This window comes from Cololabis saira, chromosome 20 (assembly GCF_033807715.1).
Source record: "Cololabis saira isolate AMF1-May2022 chromosome 20, fColSai1.1, whole genome shotgun sequence".
Lineage (NCBI taxonomy): Eukaryota > Metazoa > Chordata > Actinopteri > Beloniformes > Belonidae > Cololabis > Cololabis saira.
The window spans coordinates 8,034,366-8,054,411 of NC_084606.1; the positions used below are offsets into that span (position 1 = coordinate 8,034,366).

At 45.3% G+C, this 20,046-nt stretch overlaps 1 protein-coding gene across 1 annotated transcript in view; it reads left to right on the forward strand.

Moving 5' to 3' along the window:
- Positions 1 to 20,046, forward strand: part of nfxl1 (nuclear transcription factor, X-box binding-like 1) — a 32,507-nt gene that overhangs the window by 1,209 nt on the left and 11,252 nt on the right. The window contains 13 exon segments of the mRNA XM_061709827.1: positions 3,003 to 3,148; positions 4,398 to 4,568; positions 8,543 to 8,652; positions 9,615 to 9,745; positions 10,171 to 10,215; positions 11,523 to 11,656; positions 12,663 to 12,748; positions 12,851 to 12,926; positions 14,542 to 14,639; positions 16,125 to 16,239; positions 16,902 to 17,026; positions 18,313 to 18,435; positions 18,713 to 18,803. Coding sequence (XP_061565811.1) covers positions 3,013 to 3,148; positions 4,398 to 4,568; positions 8,543 to 8,652; positions 9,615 to 9,745; positions 10,171 to 10,215; positions 11,523 to 11,656; positions 12,663 to 12,748; positions 12,851 to 12,926; positions 14,542 to 14,639; positions 16,125 to 16,239; positions 16,902 to 17,026; positions 18,313 to 18,435; positions 18,713 to 18,803 — 1,441 coding nt within the window. The 5' untranslated portion in view covers positions 3,003 to 3,012.

The window sequence follows — 20,046 nt, forward strand, 5'->3', positions numbered from 1 at the left end:
TCCTACGTTTGTACTTTCTAAAGAGAAAACAAGCTTATTACTCGGTGGAATAAGTGGGGAAAAAACCGAACAATTAATAACGGCGTGCTTTCAACGCGAGCGACGGGAAGAAAATAGAAGCAGGGCGTGCGACAAAAGTCCAGCTCAAAACGGCGTGCCGCGCTCGCAACCAGTGTAGACAGTGCAATAAAAAATGAAGCAATGGAACTGTTTCTGACGCTCGCTCGCGTCGCATGCAGTGTGGACACGGTGTAAAGCTTGAGTTATGGTTCTGCGTCAAAACGACGCCGTGCCTACGGCGTGTGGCACGCGTCGACGCAGACCACACGCCGGCACATGCGCCGTCACTGACGTGCACCTCCCGAAAATTGTAACTACGCGTCGAGGCGACGCAGACCACACGCAGACGGAGAGGGCTGTGATTGGTTCGCTTGGAAGCAATGCATTTCCGGTTTCCGGTTTGAAGCAGTAGTGAACTTTCAGGGCTCTTTTCTTCGTTTATGTGTGATTTTTTTTTTTTTTTTTTTTTTTGGTTTTTTGTTTTGTTTTTTTGCACAATAGTTGTCCTTATCTCTTTGATTCACTATGACCGGAAAAAGTCTGATAAACCATTCAGAAAAAGATCGCTAACTAGCGGTCGCGGGGGGTACTGCACCGTGGCAAAATGGAGTGACGGACAAGTCCGAAGGGTTCAAGACGGCGTCACGGTGACGGCGTGTGCTCTGCGTTGGTTTGACGCAGAACCTTAATTCAGCCTTAAATAGTTATTGTCAAAAGTAGATTATTATCACCTGGAGTTTTCTAGTTATTAGTGATGCACCGAAATGAAAATTTGTGGCCGAAACTGAAACCGAAAATAATAATAAACCCTTGGCCGAATACAGAACAATACCGAACATGGTTCTTCACAGTTTTTCATTTATTTTGCCAATTTTTTCACCATTGCATAAATCAGATACATTTTATTTAGGCATGCTTTTCAAAGAAAAAAATCTTTTACAAAATTACAAGGTAGAAAATATTTATTGAACATAAAAAACTGAACATTTTTTAATTTCCCAGCATTATGTTGTTTTGGTTCCACCTCCTGGTGAATGTTAGGTAAAATTCTTATGTGGTTACTTTTTGGTTGCCAACGATTTACAACGCAGTTATGAATTGTTCGTTTTTTTTCCCCACTTATTCCACCGAACACCGAAAGTGTTTTTTTGCCATTTTCGGCCGAACAATTTCAGTTACCGAACAATCGGTGCATCACTACTATATATATATATATATATATATATATATATATATATATATATATATATATAGCCTATTTTTTTTTTTAACTCAAATTATTTTGGTTAAAATTGCCTTTACTTCTTTTTAAGTTGGAGGACTGCTGATGCTGATCAGCAGAGTAACAACAGCAACAGCATACAGCCTCGTAGTATGTGGCTACACCAGACTCAGCTTCAGGGTCCTGATTCCAGGGGTCCGTTTCACAAAGCAGGTTTAGTGAAAACTCTGAGTCTGTTAACCCTGAAATGAGGGAAACTCTGAGTTTTCCGTTTCACAAAGGGAGGTAACTCAATCCAGAGAAAGAGGAGTAACTCTAGCCTGTTTCACAAACAGAGGTAACTCAAGCTCTCAGTCAGTTACCGTAGTAACAGACGCTCTGAACCTAACCTGGTCGGGACCAGGTTTATATCGTGAAACCTGGAGTTTCTCTGCGTCTCCGCCTCTTTCAGAGCCGCACGCACATTTGATTTCCTCATTCATTCAGTCAGCAGGTGAGTTTTGGTGAAGTTCTGCCGTCTGTTATTAAAAACAGTCAATATATATATTAGAAGTCCATTGTCACAAACATGGCATGTCCTGACACAATTGATGAAGGTTAAGTCATTAATGCGCAGATAATTAAATATTCGTCGGGAGATGGTTATCAGACCGCGTAATACATGTATATTACAGTAGCCTACATAGTCTCATTACAGGCAAAGCAATATGTTAATCCTTTATTTGTTATAATTTTGATGATTGAATTGTTTAATGATTTCATAATATATTCTAATTTTTTGAGATTTTTTATCTAGGGTTTTCATAAACTGTGAGCCATAATCACCAAAATTATAACAAATAAAGGCTTGAAATATTTCACTTTGCATGTAGTGGAAAATATTTGTTTCACCTTAAGTTGAATTTACTATGAATGTAGTTTTGCAATATATTCAAATTTTCCGACCTCCACCTGTATATTATTACATAAATAAATAAGAGCATAATATGTGTCTGTATTGGTTCAATACGGAACGCAACTTTTAATTCCCAATTACGGAGCAATTCCGTATTTCAAGGGACGGGTGGCAAGCCTACATAAACCTGTCCAAGCCATCAAGTAGTTCCACAGGATTGCAGGTGAATGATGTAGAGATCTGTTAAATTAATTTTATATTATTCTGTGCTGCGGTGTTACTCTTTTTTTTCGAAAAACATGTTCAAATTCGCCGTATGCGCGCATTAAAATCTCTAATTCCATTCGGGTGAAAAAGGACACGGCGTGAAGTTTGTGGATCTTCAGATGCAAACTAATCTTTCCGCAAAGGGATTTTGTAAACTGAAATGTTAAATAAAGTTTAAAAAAGAAAAAGTATGTGGATCTTTTGTTGTCGCCGGTTGCCATGGTGAATCGTTGTATCAGGGCTCCATTAATGCTGGCTTTTTATACTTGTAGTAAATGCGCTTAACTCCAGGTGAAACTACTTAGAGTTGAGTAAATTAACTCAAATCCGCTGTTCTGGAACCGAAAACTCAGAGTTTCCGATCTCAGAGTAGATCAACTAAGAGTTCAGGATTAGACTCAGAGTTTGTTGAACCTGCTTTGTGAAACGGACCCCAGGTGTTTCCAGGTGTTTTGTAGAAGTCACCTGAGGAAGATTATCCTCCAGGAGTCTCCAGGTGTCTCTCTTGGCCCCGCCCACTCTCCCGGGGTAATAACCCATCACCTGTCCTGTTCTCAGGCCCGTTGCCATGGAGCCCGCCTGGCGCCAGCAGGGGCGGGGCCGGGGGCGGAGTCAGGAGGCTCCGAAGCCACGCCCCCCACCGGAGCGGCCGGGGGCTGGGCGTGGAGTGAAGACGGCCCCGCCCCCTCCCGAGCCTCCACCAGGTCAGTAGATGCTAACGGCTAACGGCTAACTCAGGGGTCGGCAACCCAAAATATTGAAAGAGCCATATTGGACCAAAAACACAAAAAACAAATATGTCTGGAGCCGCAAAAAATTAGAAGTCTTGTATCAGCCTTAGAATGAAGGAAACACATGCTGCATGTTTCTATATTAGTTATAACTGGGTCCTCGGCTGCAAATGCTAATGTCTTTCCACGTGACTCTTTTTATTACGCAAATCTATGGAAGAGTATTGGGGCCAGGCAGGAGAAAATAAAAATAATATTTTAGAGGAGGAAGATTTTTTTTTCATTATGCACTTCGAGAAAAAAGTTGAAATGTCGAGATTAATGTTCAAGTACAATCTCGAGAAAAAAGTCGAAATGTCGAGATTAATGTTGAAGTACAATCTCGAGAAAAAAGTCGAAATGTCGAGGAAAAAGTCGAAATGTCGAGATTAATGTTGAAGTACAATCTCGAGAAAAAAGTTGAAATGTTGAGAAAAAAGTTGAAATGTTGAGAAAAAAGTTGAAATGTTGAGAAAAAAGTCGAAATGTTGAGAAAAAAGTCGAAATGTTGAGAAAAAAGTCGAAATGTTGAGAAAAAAGTCGAAATGTTGAGATTAATGTTGAAGTACAATCTCGAGAAAAAAGTCGAAATGTCGAGGAAAAAGTCGAAATGTCGAGATTAATGTTGAAGTACAATCTCGAGAAAAAAGTTGAAATGTTGAGAAAAAAGTTGAAATGTTGAGAAAAAAGTTGAAATGTTGAGAAAAAAGTCGAAATGTTGAGAAAAAAGTCGAAATGTTGAGAAAAAAGTCGAAATGTCGAGAAAAAAGTCGAAATGTCGAGAAAAAAGTCGAAATGTCAAGATTAATGTTGAAGTACAATCTCGAGAAAAAAGTCGAAATGTTGAGGAAATAGTCAAAATTTCGTGAAAAAAGTTGAAATTTTGAGAAAAAAGTAGAAATGTCGAGAAAAAAGTCGAAATGTTGAGAAAAAAGTCGAAATGTTGAGAAAAAAGTCGAAATGTTGAGAAAAAAGTCGAAATGTTGAGATTATAAGGGAAAGGAAAAAGGGAGAAAAAAAGGGAAAAAAAAGGTCAAACATTTTTGAAAAAGCTCCAGGAGCCACTAGGGCATGCGGCTCTGGAGCCGCGGGTTGCCGATCCCTGGGCTAATGGCTAAGCTAGCCGACGCACAGGGACTCCTCTGATTGGTGCCTGTGTGCTCCGTCCCCCTGTGATTGACAGGCAAGTCCAGGTTTGAGGAGATCCGAAGGTCCGACCAGGAGGCAGCAAGGCGATTGGCTGAGAGGCGCGTTAGCTCCTCCTCCTCCGACGACGACGACGAAGATGGAGACCAGGAGGGTGGAGACCGGGGGAGGATCCTGGCCTCCACCTTCACCAGCTACACCCAGACAGGTGAGCTAATCTACACCACCCAGTAGGGTTGCCACCTTTAAGAAATAGAAATAAGGGACACCCCGATTTCAGCAGCGCAGGAGCCAAAAAAAGGGACATCCCGAAAAACTTCTAAAATGCATAGAAATGTATTTATTTACCGTATTTTGTGGACTATAAGCCACTACTTTTTTCATAGGTTTTGAACCATGCGGCTTATACAAAGGTGCGTCTATTCTGCAGATTTTTCTTCCACCGCTTGGGGCGCTCTAACCGGAATTAGAATCAAAACTAAGACAAAATAAATGCAAAGAAGAATACACTACTTCTTCTTTAGCAGATAGAAGTAGGTAGAAGCAGATTTCAAACAGATAAATAAATACCGGTTATTTTCTCTTGGTTCTGTCCCGTTTTAATCAGCAAATTTGCTGCCGTGTTAACTGACCCGCATGCGCAGAGGCGTGGGATGATGACAATGATGGATTTGCATCCAACAGGTGCCTGTGAACTGCCAATTATCCATCAAGCTCCACAATTATCATGTTAACATTAAATCGGATAGATTTGTCAAGGACGTTTCTCTTGCATCTCTGTCATTGTGCGGGCATGAATTCTCAGAGTTTTGCAGGAGCGGATGTAAACACTGCGGGCGCGGGCGGGAGCGGAACACACCCGTTGCGGGTGCGGGCGGTAATGGTCAGAAATGCAGCGGGAGCGGGATGAAGAAAACAGTCCCGCTATAGCAGGGCTCTAGCTCCCTCCCCGGAGTGTCAGCTCTGCTCTCCGGCGTTCAGCTGGGTTTATCACCTAACACACGGTCCAGCTCGTTGTAAAACGGGCACGTTATGCGACCACGACCGCTTCGCTGATTTGAATCCTTAGCTTCTTTATTTAGTAATATGCTTAAATTCAGCGGGTTGTCTCGTCTGATCTGAGGTCGTAGGCTAAAAAGAGGTGAGCGGTGGGGAGGGGAGGAGGAGAGGCGGAGGCGGCCCCCGCCGTCTCCCGTGTCTCTCCCCCGCGGCTCGGGGCTCTGCGTGTGACGTCAAAGTCGCATTCATTCCGACCTGGCTGTTCACACTGAGGTCACATTGCAAAACATCAGACCTGTATCCGATTTAGAACCACATATGGAAGCGACCTGAATCTGATTTGAAAAGATCAGATTCCATGTGACTTGTGCTGTTCACACTGTCATAAACAAATCAGATCTGAGTCACATATGAGCAAAAAATCGGATTTGGGTCACTTGGGAACTGCAGTGTGAACGTAGCCTTACAGTTCAAAATCCTTCTGTACATGTAGTAAATATCTAATCTAACAACATAAATATCTGGGGCTTGCATATCTTTTTTGAAAAAAAGAGCGGATGCGGCTTATATGCAGGTGCGCCTTATAGTCCAGAAAATATGGTATATGAAAAAACAAAACGCTTTGATTTAAAGTGCTTTAATAGCATTGAACTTGCATGATTGTACAGACAGCCAACCATATAGCAACTGAAATATCCTCCTATGCTACATATGTCCACATCAGCCAAGATGTAGAATAGCTACAGGTGAAGAATATGGTGTAAAAGTTAATTCATTGCAATAATTCAACTTAAAAGGTGAAACTAAGGTGGAAGTGATGGAGGTTCTGAAGGTGGAGGTGATGGAGGTTCTGAAGGTGCAGGTGATGGAGGTTCTAAAGGTGGAGGTGATGGAGGTTCTGAAGGTGCAGGTGATGGAGGTTCTAAAGGTGGAGGTGATGGAGGTGATGGAGGTTCTGAAGGTGGAGGTGATGGAGGTTCTAAAGGTGGAGGTGATGGAGGTTCTAAAGGTGGAGGTGATGGAGGTTCTATAGATGCAGGTGATGGAGGTTCTAAAGGTGGAGGTGATGGAGGTTCTAAAGGTGGAGGTGATGGAGGTTCTGAAGGTGCAGGTGATGGAGGTTCTGAAGGTGCAGGTGATGGAGGTTCTAAAGGTGGAGGTGATGGAGGTTCTAAAGGTGGAGGTGATGGAGGTTCTAAAGGTGGAGGTGATGGAGGTTCTAAAGGTGGAGGTGATGGAGGTTCTAAAGGTGGAGGTGATGGAGGTTCTGAAGGTGCAAGTGATGGAGGTTCTGAAGGTGCAGGTGATGGAGGTTCTGAAGGTGGAGGTGATGGAGGTTCTAAAGGTGGAGGTGATGGAGGTTCTAAAGGTGGAGGTGATGGAGGTTCTAAAGGTGGAGGTGATGGAGGTTCTAAAGGTGCAGGTGATGGAGGTTCTAAAGGTGGAGGTGATGGAGGTTCTAAAGGTGGAGGTGATGGAGGTTCTAAAGGTGGAGGTGATGGAGGTTCTAAAGGTGGAGGTGATGGAGGTTCTAAAGGTGGAGGTGATGGAGGTTCTAAAGGTGGAGGTGATGGAGGTTCTGAAGGTGGAGGTGATGGAGGTTCTAAAGGTGGAGGTGATGGAGGTTCTGAAGGTGGAGGTGATGGAGGTTCTATAGGTGGAGGTGATGGAGGTTCTGAAGGTGGAGGTGATGGAGGTTCTAAAGGTGGAGGTGATGGAGGTTCTGAAGGTGCAGGTGATGGAGGTTCTAAAGGTGGAGGTGATGGAGGTTCTGAAGGTGGAGGTGATGGAGGTTCTGAAGGTGGAGGTGATGGAGGTTCTGAAGGTGCAGGTGATGGAGGTTCTGAAGGTGGAGGTGATGGAGGTTCTAAAGGTGGAGGTGATGGAGGTTCTGAAGGTGGAGGTGATGGAGGTTCTAAAGGTGCAGGTGATGGAGGTTCTAAAGGTGGAGGTGATGGAGGTTCTGAAGGTGGAGGTGATGGAGGTTCTAAAGGTGGAGGTGATGGAGGTTCTAAAGGTGGAGGTGATGCAGGTTCTAAAGGTGGAGGTGATGGAGGTTCTAAAGGTGAAGGTGATGGAGGTTCTGAAGGTGCAGGTGATGGAGGTTCTAAAGGTGAAGGTGATGGAGGTTCTGAAGGTGGAGGTGATGGAGGTTCTAAAGGTGGAGGTGATGGAGGTTCTAAAGGTGAAGGTGATGGAGGTTCTGAAGGTGCAGGTGATGGAGGTTCTAAAGGTGCAGGTGATGGAGGTTCTGAAGGTGCAGGTGATGGAGGTTCTGAAGGTGGAGGTGATGGAGGTTCTGAAGGTGGAGGTGATGGAGGTTCTAAAGGTGCAGGTGATGGAGGTTCTAAAGGTGGAGGTGATGGAGGTTCTAAAGGTGGAGGTGATGGAGGTTCTGAAGGTGGAGGTGATGGAGGTTCTGAAGGTGGAGGTGATGGCGGTTCTGAAGGTGGAGGTGATGGCGGTTCTAAAGGTGCAGGTGATGGAGGTTCTAAAGGTGGAGGTGATGGAGGTTCTGAAGGTGGAGGTGATGGAGGTTCTAAAGGTGCAGGTGATGGAGGTTCTAAAGGTGCAGGTGATGGAGGTTCTAAAGGTGGAGGTGATGGAGGTTCTAAAGGTGGAGGTGATGGCGGTTCTGAAGGTGGAGGTGATGGCGGTTCTAAAGGTGGAGGTGATGGAGGTTCTAAAGGTGCAGGTGATGGAGGTTCTAAAGGTGCAGGTGATGGAGGTTCTAAAGGTGGAGGTGATGGAGGTTCTAAAGGTGGAGGTGATGGAGGTTCTAAAGGTGCAGGTGATGGAGGTTCTAAAGGTGGAGGTGATGGAGGTTCTGAAGGTGGAGGTGATGGAGGTTCTGAAGGTGCAGGTGATGGAGGTTCTAAAGGTGGAGGTGATGGAGGTTCTGAAGGTGGAGGTGATGGAGGTTCTGAAGGTGGAGGTGATGGAGGTTCTGAAGGTGTAGGTGATGGAGGTTCTAAAGGTGGAGGTGATGGAGGTTCTGAAGGTGGAGGTGATGGAGGTTCTAAAGGTGCAGGTGATGGAGGTTCTAAAGGTGGAGGTGATGGAGGTTCTGAAGGTGGAGGTGATGGAGGTTCTAAAGGTGCAGGTGATGGAGGTTCTAAAGGTGCAGGTGATGGAGGTTCTAAAGATGGAGGTTCTAAAGGTGGAGGTGTGTTTCCTCTGTAGGTGGAGACGACTCGGGTCTGTCCAGAACCGGTCAGTACGTCAACGACTTGTTCCAGTCCGGAGCTTTAACCTGCTTGATCTGCATCGCCTCGGTGAAGAGAACGCAGGCGGTGAGTAATACACACTGATACACACTGATACACACTGATACACACTATACACACTATACACACTATACACACTGATACACACTATACGCACTGATACATACACTTATACATACACATTATACACACTATACACACTTATATATACACTTATACACACACTAATACACACTATACACACCGATACACACTAAATCCACCCAGAACCTATGGCGTAGGCTACGCCGTAGCCTATTTTAATTAATGAAGGACATATTTAATTAATGAATGATATATTTAATTCCCATTTAAATTAATTAAAATGGTAATGACATATATCGTTAATGAATAAAATGTGTCATTAATAAATTAAATACTGAAATAATTAAAAATCTTTTTTACTTAAAATGAATTTTATTTTAATTAAATAATGACATATTTAATTCCAATTTTAATTAATAACACATTTAAAGAATGAATGATATATTTACTTCCCATTTTAATTAATGATGTATTTATTTAATTTTGGCACTAAAAATCCTCCATAGCAGTGAGGTACTATGCAAAATTAAGTTGTTAAGTTTATGTTCATGCACTTTAATTTGTCCAGCTGTACAATGTTTACATTTACAAGCCTATGAGGCAGTGAGGAAATATACAAATGCACTTTCTTTGTACATTCTATAAAGTTTTGGCATTGAATAAATGCATAACTACAGACGTTTTCCTTTTTATGGGTTTATTTTTCCTTTTTCAGTCACATATATCGTGATATATTGTTGATTAAATTTCGTACAATATATCGAATATCGTGATATTGTTACCGTGGGCCACATATTGCACTGGTATTGAATCGTGCTGCGAACCCCATTAGCTGGGTTCCCGGGTGGAGATCCGGGTGGAGACCAGCACCCCCCCACCCCCCGAGGATCTGGTTCTCCACCCGTGGGTGTGGTGCCCCCTAACCCCGTTTCTTCACCCCCCAGGTGTGGAGCTGTTCCGGATGCTTCTCCCTCTTCCACCTGCCCTGCATCCAGAAGTGGGCCAGAGACTCCGCCTTCCTGGTTTCCTCCGCCACCGACGAGGACTTTGGTCAGCACCAGCCGCCCTGGCCCTGGTAGGTTCCTCCACCTCCCCCTTCCTCCTCCACCTTCCTCGACCTCCCCCCACCTTCCTCCATCTTCCTCCTCCTCCCTCCACCTTCCTCCTCCAACCTCCACCTTCCTCCACCTCCCTCCACCTTCCTCCTTCCTCCACCTTCCTCCTCCTATGGCACATTGAGCATAGCCTCACATCAAGCTACCTCCACTCAGCAGACCCCTTTTCCGGTATGCAGCCGCTGTTTTTGAAGCCAGGCAGGGTGGAGAGGTTGATTGGGCACACCTGTGAAGGGGAGGGGTTGCTCACTTTCTCACACGGCTCTATTACAAAATCAAATGACAAAGTTATTACATTTTGGATGTTTATTACAAAATGCACCGTTATTATGAAATGCGGCTCAACAATCCTGTTCCATCTCTGATGCTGCTCTTCTCTCCTCAGCCCCAAGTGTCGGTTGGAGTATCCGCCCAGCGCTACACCCTCCAGGTAGGAACCTCCACCCAAAATAAACTTTAGACAAGTTCAGGACTAGAGGAACATTTTTGTTTGGTTACAGGAACCATGAGAACCCAGGTGTGTTTGGTTACAGCAGGGAACATAAATGAAAAGTCTGACTTTTATCCGAGAATTCCGACTTTCATCCCGAAATTCCGACTTTCCTCCCGAAATTCCGACTTTCATCCCGAAATTCCGACTTTCATCCCGAAATTCCGACTTTCATCCCGAAATTCCGACTTTAATTTAGACTTTCTTCACATTTCGACTTTTTTCTCCACATTCCGACTTTTTTCTTCACATTCCGACTTTTTTCTCCACATTTCTCCACCCAGATAAACTTTATACAGGTTCAGGAGGACCAGAGGAACTTTATACAAGTTCAGGAGGACTAGAGGAACTTTTTGTTTGGTTACAGGAACCATGAGAACCCCGGTGGGTTTGGTTAGAGGAACCCAGGTGTGTTTGATTACAGGAACCCAGGTGTGTTTGGTTAGAGCAGGGAACATAAATGAAAAATCTGACTTGCATCCCGAAATTCCGACTTTCTTCCCAAAATTCCGACTTTAATTCCGACTTTCATCCAGAAATTCCGACTTTCATCCAGAAATTCCGACTTTCATCCCGAAATTCTGACTTTTATCCCAAAATTCCGACTTTTATCCCAAAATTCCGACTTTTATCCCGAAATTCCGACTTATCCCGAAATTCCGACTTTCATCCCGAAATTCCGACTTTAATTTAGACTTTTTTCTTCCCATTTCGACTTTTTTCTCAACATTTTGACTCTTTCTTCACATTTCGACTTTTTTCTCGACATTTTATCCACCCAGATAAACTTTATACAGGTTCAGGAGGACCAGAGGAACTTTATATTTCATCCTAAAATTCCGACTTTAAACTATACTGACTTTAATTTAAACTTTTTCCGACTTTTTTTTTCAAAATAGTACTTCAACATTAATTTTGACATTCCGATTTTTTTCTCGACATTTCAACTTTTTTCTCGACATTTCGACATTTTTCTCAAAATTTGGACTTTTTTCCAGGTGTGTTTGGTTCCAGGAACCCAGGTGTGTTTAGATAACACACCTGGAACCACACCTGGAGGACCTCACCTGTATCTGTGCTGTGTTCAGGTACACCTGCTACTGTGGGAAAGTGCAGGACTCCCACCCAGGTGTAGTAACCTAACGTAGCTGGTTCCAGGTGTGTTTATATGACACACCTGGAGGACCTCACTTGAAACCTCACCTGGAACCACACCTGAGACCCACCTGTGCCTGTGCTGCGTTCAGGTACACCTGCTACTGTGGGAAAGTGCAGGACCCCCCCTCCGACCCCTGGCTGGTTCCTCACTCCTGCGGATCCGTCTGTCAGAGGGAGCTGAAACCCAGCTGTGGACACACCTGTCTGCTACTCTGTCACCCAGGTAACACACACACACACACACACACACACACACACACACACACACTGAATCATCAAACCCAGTAACTTATTATAACAACTTTAAACATGTTTGTATCTCCGTGTGAGGATAAAAGTTTTCCCGGACGCTGTAACGTCTGAACTGAATTATTATTAGGGCCCAAGCACTTCCGAAGGCCCTATTGTATCTGTAGGAATTTTCCTTCTTTCTTGTTTCTTTTTTATTTTTCCGACGAAATGAGGGCCGTTTTGCCCCCCTAAACGTGCCCCAAAAGTCACCAAATTTTGCATGCAAGCCAGGCCTGGTGAAAAATTTGATATTTAATGGTTTGCATTAATGGGCGTGGCCTAATGGCTCAACAGCGCCACCTAGAAAACTTTGTGGCTCAAGCCCCACAATACGGTTTGGCGTACATGCACGAAAATCGGTACACAGCTGTATCATGGCACAACTTAAAGAAAAGTCTCCTGGCTCCATGGCCGAAACCCAACAGGAAGTCGGCCATTTTGAATGAATCGTGTAATTTTGGAGCAATTTATGCCATTCCTTGCCGTTAATACGGCCCGAACCGTAACGTGCACCCAGGTGTGTTATACATCAAAATGTGCGTCTCCATCCTGCGACAACGCACATTACTTTTCTCTTTCAAAAGCGTTACCGTGGCGACGATAGACGCCAAAAAGCGCGCCCCCCCTTCATCTGATTGGTCCATATTTGATAGTTCCTACTTTCTGCAATAACTTCTGAATGGTTTGACATAAAGAGTCGTGGGTGGTGTCATCGGACTCGGTTTTGAGTCCTTGAACATAATTGGTGCAAATTATCCCCGCCCCTTCATCTGATTGGTCGATATCTGATAGTTCCTACTTTCTGCCATAACTTTTGAATTGTTTGATATGGAGAGTCGTCGCTGGTGTCATCCGCTAAACGTGCACAAGGGTGTGAGGGCCCGTTCGTCACTGCTTGCAGCTTTAATTATTGTTATTATTGTTATTTTTATTTTCAGGTCCCTGCCCTCCGTGTCCCAAGATGGTGTCAGTGTCCTGCATGTGCGGCAAAGCCAAGCCCCTCCCCCGTCGCTGTAGCAACAAGGTACCTGCAACTCACCTGCAACTCACCTGCAACTCACCTGTAACCAGCTGATGCACCTGTCCAGGTGTCTCCAGGTGTCTCACAGGTGTGTTCTGTCTGCAGGTCTGGTCCTGCCAGAAGCCGTGTGGACAACTGCTGTCCTGCAGGCAGCACACCTGTACTCAGCCCTGCCACTCAGGTAAATACACCTGTACACACACCTGTATACAGGTACACACCTGTACTCAGCCTTGCCACTCAGGTATATACATCTGCACTCCGGCAGGGCTGTGTGCAACATCTATAAATGTGTCACTGATCAATAGCAGGTGTGAGGATCGTTATCTATAAATTAGTGATGCACCGAAATGAAAATTTGTGGCCGAAACCGAAAATAATAATAAACACTTGGCCGAATACCGAACAATACCGAACATGGTTCTTCGCAGTTTTTCATTTATTTTGCCAATTTTTTTCGATTTGATTTAGGCATGCTTTTAAAAGAAAAAAATGTTTTACAAAATTACAAGGTAGAAAATATTTGTTGAACATAAAAAACTGAACATTTTTTAATTTCCCAGCATTTTTTAAATTTTTTAAATAAGCAAAAAACAATAACTTAAAATAAATAAATAAGCAAAATACATTTTTTGGCCATCTTTGAGCTTACGTTAGGCTTAACTGACTGAACATTGTAACATAGGCCTTAAAACAATGCAAACAGCCATTCTTGTATTATTCTTTGCCACTCTAAAATACTTCCACACTGCTGACATGTTTGCACCGCACCACTTCACTCCACGCTCTTCGCTGTTTGATTTCCTCATCTAAACGCACCTGTAATAGATTGATTTATGTTGTTTTGGTTCCATCTGCTGGTGAATGTTAGTTAAATTCATATGTGGTTAGTTTTTGGTTGGCCAACGATTTGTGGTGCGCAACAGTTACGGAGCGGCCAGTCTATTTCCTTATATCACAACGCCGTTATTTGTTAGTTTTTTTTTCCCACTTATTCCACCGAACACCGAAAGTGTTTTTTTGCCATTTTCGGCCGAACAATTTCGGTTACCGAACAATCGGTGCATCACTACTATAAATGTGTTATTGATCAATAGCAGGTGTGAGGATCGTTATCTATAAATATGTTATTGATCAATGATTATAAAGTTTAGTTTGTAGAAATTTCCAGAAAAGGCCGATGTAATAATATATTTGTTGTGAGTTTCTGAAGGTGGTGGTTGTTGTAGATAGAACTTTATTCATCGCCGAAGGGAAATTCAACTGTCCAGCAGCTCATCAAAACATAAACAACCACACTTCCACTCAGACAATAAAAGCACATTAATATTAAAATAAACATGAAATATAAGGTTTAAAAATATCATGTAAAGTGCAAACTAAAATATAGTCCAGTCGTGGCAGAGGTGAGTGTGTGAGACTGAAGAGGAGTTAAACAGTCTTATTGCTGTGGGGACGAAGGATTTCCTGAATCGCTCCGTTCTGCAGCGCAGTGAGAGGAGCCGACCGCTGCAGCTGCTCCTGCTGCTCTGCTGCTCCAGGAGGCTGTGGAGAGGGTGTCTGCTATTGTCCATTATAGCTCTGTTTGTTCAGTGTTCCCTCTCCACCACAGATCTTAGCGGGTCCAGACTCCTGCCCAACACTGAGCCCACTTTTTTGACCAGTTTGTCCAGTCGCCTGGTGTTTTTGATTGCAAGGCTGCCTCCCCAACACACAACAGCAAAAAAGAGTGCGCTGGCCACCACCGTGTGGTTGTTGTTTCTGAAGGTTGTGGTTGTTGTTGTTTTTTTCCCCAGAATGCTCGGCGTGCCCCCGGTTCAGCGTCCAGAGCTGCGTCTGCGGCCGCCAGAGAACTGAGAGACCCTGCAGTAGTCCTCGCTGGAACTGTGAACAGGTACAGAACCAGAACCACCCCCCGGCTCAAATATGACGCATCTGTCTACAGTTGGGTCGAACCATCTCACTGCAACTGGACCTGGTAACCCTCAGACCGGTCCTGGTACAATCGTACATAGGGATGGGAATTGATAAGATTTTTCCGATTCCATTTTCTATTCTGCTTAACGATTCGATTCTTTATCGATTCTCATTTGGGAAAAAAGGAGAACAAAGAGGTCGATTAACATCCACTTTGTTTTATATCTTTCAACAAATTAAATAAATATTCTTTTCGAATAGAAATTAAAATTCTCCTTTTTTGAGAGGATATCTGAGCTGAGCACTGAAAAATAAATCTACGTCAGCCAGTGACAAATACAAGCAACTCAAGTCCAGTGGAACTGTGCAATTCTGCAACCATCAACTATGAAGAATTAACAATTCTTTTGCAGAAAAATAAGCACATCTGCTTTTTCAGGAAGGATATCTTTCTGGACTTATGGTGTCTCCCGCTGTTGAGAACAACAAGTCGCGCTGTTGTCTTCCTTTTTGGTTAAATGTAACCAAACTCTCCAGCGTTCATACCGCGTTTTCCTGCTGGAATCGATAAGGGAATCGTTTAGTGATGCACCGAATGTTCGGTAACGGAAAGTGTTCGGCCGAAAATAGCAAAAAAAAGACGTTCGGTGGAATAAGTGGGGGAAAAAACGAACAATTAATAACGGCGTGTTTAGATGACGCAATCAAACAGCGAACAGTGGGGAGTGAGGGGGCGAGCGGTGTTAAATGTTGCAAACATGTCAGATCATTACTTGGATGTGGGAAAAAGCAGAGGACAAATGATCCAGGCTGAGTGTGATTTGGGAAACTGCTTGGTGATGGAGATGGTCGCGGGACGCACAGCAGAGAAAAGGGCCCGTACTACAGGTGCGGTGCGCTTTCCCTCACTGTCTGATAAATTTGATGAGATCCTCCAAGAAAATAACCCAGATTTTTACATTTATTATACAAGGCTTGAAATTGCGGAGATCAGCCCCACCGTGACCCGATTAACTGGATTTGAACCGGAGAAAATAAAAAGGATTAGGAGAAAAAATACAATAAGTAGAGTAAGACCAATTGTGACTGGCGGGTATTTCACTGCACATTTATTTGATTTATGCAATGGTGAAATTGGCAAAATAAATGAAAAACTGCGAAGAACCATGTTCGGTATTTTTCGGTATTCGACCAAGTGTTTATTATTATTATTTTCGGTTTTGGTTTCGGCCACAAATTTTCATTTCGGTGCATCATTAGAATCGTTTGCAAAAAGGGTAAACGATTCCAAGGAATTTAAACACTGGGCACCGGTTCTCAACAAGAACCGGTTTTCGATTCCCATCCCTAACCGTACAGTCCTGGTACCTCATCAGAGCCTCTGTTCCTCCCCCCGGTGTGCGGCGCCCCCCTCACCTTTGGAAACCTCATGCTAACTGCTAACCTCTGCTAACCTCCCCAGGTGTGCGGCGCCCCCCTCACCTGTGGGAATCATACCTGCGAGGTGATGTGTCATGAGGGGGCGTGTCCTCCGTGTCCCCGCTCCGTCAGCAGAACCTGTCCCTGCGGAAAGACCAGTAAGGATGGATACACACACACACACACACACACATACATACACATATATATATATATATATATATATATATATATATATATATATATATATATATATATATATATATATATATACACTTTACGTAGACTTTATGTAAACTTTATGTAGGCTTTACATAAATATGACGTAGCTCCTCCCTCTGGTGTCACCTGTTAAAGGTGATGGGAGTTAAAGGTGACATAGCTCCAGGTGACATAGCTCCTCCCTCTGGTGCCTTAGCTCCAGGTGACGTAGCTCCAGGTGACGTAGCTCCTCCCTCTGGTGACGTAGCTCTTCCCTCTGGGGGTTAAAGGTGACGTAGCTCCTCCCTCTGGTGACGTAGCTCCAGGTGACGTAGCTCCTCCCTCTGTCATCTGTTAAAGGTGACGTAGCTCCTCTCTGGTGACGTAGCTCCAGGTAACGTAGCTCCTCTCCAGGTGACGTAGCTCCTCCCTCTGGTGACGTAGCTCTTCCCTCTGGGGTTAAAGGTGACGTAGCTCCTCTCTCTGGTGACGTAGCTCCAGGTGAAGTAGCTAAAGGTGATGTAGCTCCTCCCTCTGGTGACGTATCTCCTCCCTCTGGGGGTTAAATGTGACGTAGCTCCTCCCTCTGGTGACGTAGCTCCTCCTCCTCCACCCTCAGGCTCCGCCCTTCCCTGCACGGAGGAGGTTCCTCCCTGCGGCGACACCTGCGACCGCCGGCTGTCCTGCCTGAAGCACAGCTGCACCCTGAGGTGCCACCGGGGGAGCTGCGACACCTGCAGACAGGTAACCTCCACCCTAAACTAGTGATGCACCCAAATGAAACCGAAAATAATAATAAACACTTGGCTGAATACCGAGTAACGTACCGAACAATGGTTCTTCGCAGTTTTTCCATTTATTTTGCCAATTTTTCACCATTGCATAAATCAAATAAATGTGCTTTAGACAAAGAAAAAAATCTAAAAAAAAAAAATCTAAATTATGAACTGAACATTTTTTTTAATTTCCCATCATTTTTAAATATTCCAGCAGACATTATACCAACAAGGCACAATAAATAAATTGCCATCTTTGAGCTTACATTAGGCCTATAACTGACTGCTGAAAAATTGTAACATAGGCCTTAAAAAACAAATGCATTTAATGCATTAAAGTGCATTGTAAAAAAAGTGAAAAAGAAGTGGATTAAACAAAATAAAGAAAAAGAAAATCAATCCCTTTCCCATACAAGTATTAATATGGGAAAGGGATTGATTTTCTTTTTCTTTATTTTGTTTTATCCACTTCTTTTGCGTCATCACACGCCGTTATTAATGTTCGTTTTTTCCCCACTTATTCCACCCAACACGAAAATGTTTTTTCTGCTATTTTCGGCCAAACAATTTCAGTTACCGAACATTCGGTGCATCACTAGAAACCTCCACCTTGACCTCCAACCTGACCCCACCCTGACCCCTGACCTCCACCCTGACTCCTGACCTCCACCCTGACCCCTGATCTCCACCCTGACCCCACCCTGACCTCCATCCTGACTCCTGACCTCCACCCTGACCCCACCCTGACCTCCATCCTGACTCCTGACCTCCACCCTGACCCCTGACCTCCACCCTGACCTCCACCCTGACCCCTGACCTCCACCCTGACCCCTGATCTCCACCCTGACCCCACCCTGACCCCTGACCTCCACCCTGACCCCACCCTGACCTCCACCCTGACCCCACCCTGACCTCCACCCTGACCTCCACCCTGACTCCTGACCTCCACCCTGACCCCTGACCTCCACCCTGACCCCACCCTGACCTCCACCCTGACCTCCACCCTGACCTCCACCCTGACTCCTGACCTCCACCCTGACCCCACCCTGACCTCCACCCTGACCCCTGACCTCCACCCTGACCCCTGACCTCCACCCTGACCCCTAACCTCCACCCTGACTTCTACCCTGCCCCTTGACCTCCACCCTGACCCCCCACTCTGACTCCTGACCTCCACCCTGACCCCTGACCTCCACCCTGACCCCCACCCTGACCCCTGACCCCCGTCCCCACTAACCCCACCCTTGGGTGCAGGAGGTGGAGAAGTCGTGCCGCTGCGGCCGCTACAGGAAGCTAATGGCGTGTCATAAGGAATATCTGTGTGACTCCAAATGTCCTCGAACCCGGAACTGCAGCAGACACGGCTGCCGGAGGAAGGTGAGACATCCGTCCATCTGTCCAACTGTCTGTCCATCTGTCCGTCCGTCCGTCTGCCTGTCCCAACCTCCGTCCATCTGTCCCCCAACCTCCGTCCATCTGTCCCCCCAACCTCCGTCCATCTGTCCCCCCAACCTCCGTCCATCTGTCCCCCCAACCTCCGTCCATCTGACGTCCCAGACTTCAAACCATCTCCACTGTTTTCTCTCCCCCTGATATGTTTCCCATGATGCCTTGTGTTCCACTGATATGTTTCCCATGATGCCTTGTGTTCCAGTGTTGCCCCGGCAACTGCCCCGCCTGCGACCAGGGCTGCGGTCGAACGCTGGGCTGCAGGAACCACCGCTGTCCGTCCGTCTGCCACCAAGGTAACGTGTCCCCGTCCCCGACTCCGTCCCTGGATCATGAATCTGTCCCTGGATCATGAATCCGTCCCTGAATCATGAATCTGTCCCTGGATCATGAATCCGTCCCTGGATCATGAATCCGTCCCTGAATCATGAATCTGTCCCTGGATCATGAATCTGTCCCTGGATCATGAATCCGTCCCTGGATCATGAATCCGTCCCTGGATCATGAATCCGTCCCTGGATCATGAATCTGTCCCTGGATCATGAATCCGTCCCTGGATCATGAATCCGTCCCTGGATCATGAATCCGTCCCTGGATCATGAATCTGTCCCTGGATCATGAATCCGTCCCTGAATCCGTCCCTGGATCGTGAATCCGTCCCTGAATCCGTCCCTGGATCGTGAATCCGTCCCTGGATCATGAATCCGTCCCTGAATCATGAATCTGTCCCTGTATCATGAATCTGTCCCTGTATCATGAATCCGTCCCTGAATCATGAATTTGTTCCTGAATCCGTCCCTGGATCATGAATCCGTCCCTGAATCATGAATTTGTCCCTGAATCCGTCCCTGGATCCGTCCCTGAATCATGAATTTGTCCCTGAATCCGTCCCTGGATCATGAATCCGTCCCTGGATCATGAAACCGTCCCTGGATCATGAATCTGTCCCTGGATCCGTCCCTGAATCATGAATTTGTCCCTGAATCCGTCCCTGAATCATGAATCCATCCCTTGATCATGAATCCGTCCCTGGATCATGAATCCGTCCCTGAATCCATCCTTGGATCATGAATCCGTCCCTGGATCATGAATCCGTCCCTGAATCCGTCCCTGAATCATGAATTTGTCCCTGAATCATGAATCCATCCCTTGATCATGAATCCGTCCCTTGATCATGAATCCGTCCCTGGATCATGAATCCGTCCCTGAATCATGACTCCGTCCCTGAATCCGTCCCTGAATCATGACGCCGTCCCTGAATCCGTCCCTGAATCATGACTCCGTCCCTGAATCCGTCCCTGGATCATGAATCCGTCCCTGAATCCGTCCCTGGATCCTGAATCTGTCCCTGAATCCGTCCCTGGATCATGAATCTGTCCCTGAATCCATCCCTGGATCATGAATCCGTCCCTGAATCCGTACCTGGATCATGAATCCGTCCCTGAATCATGAATCCGTCCCTTGATCATGAATCCGTCCCTGAATCCGTCCCTGGATCATGAATCCGTCCCTGAATCATGAATCCGTACCTGGATCATG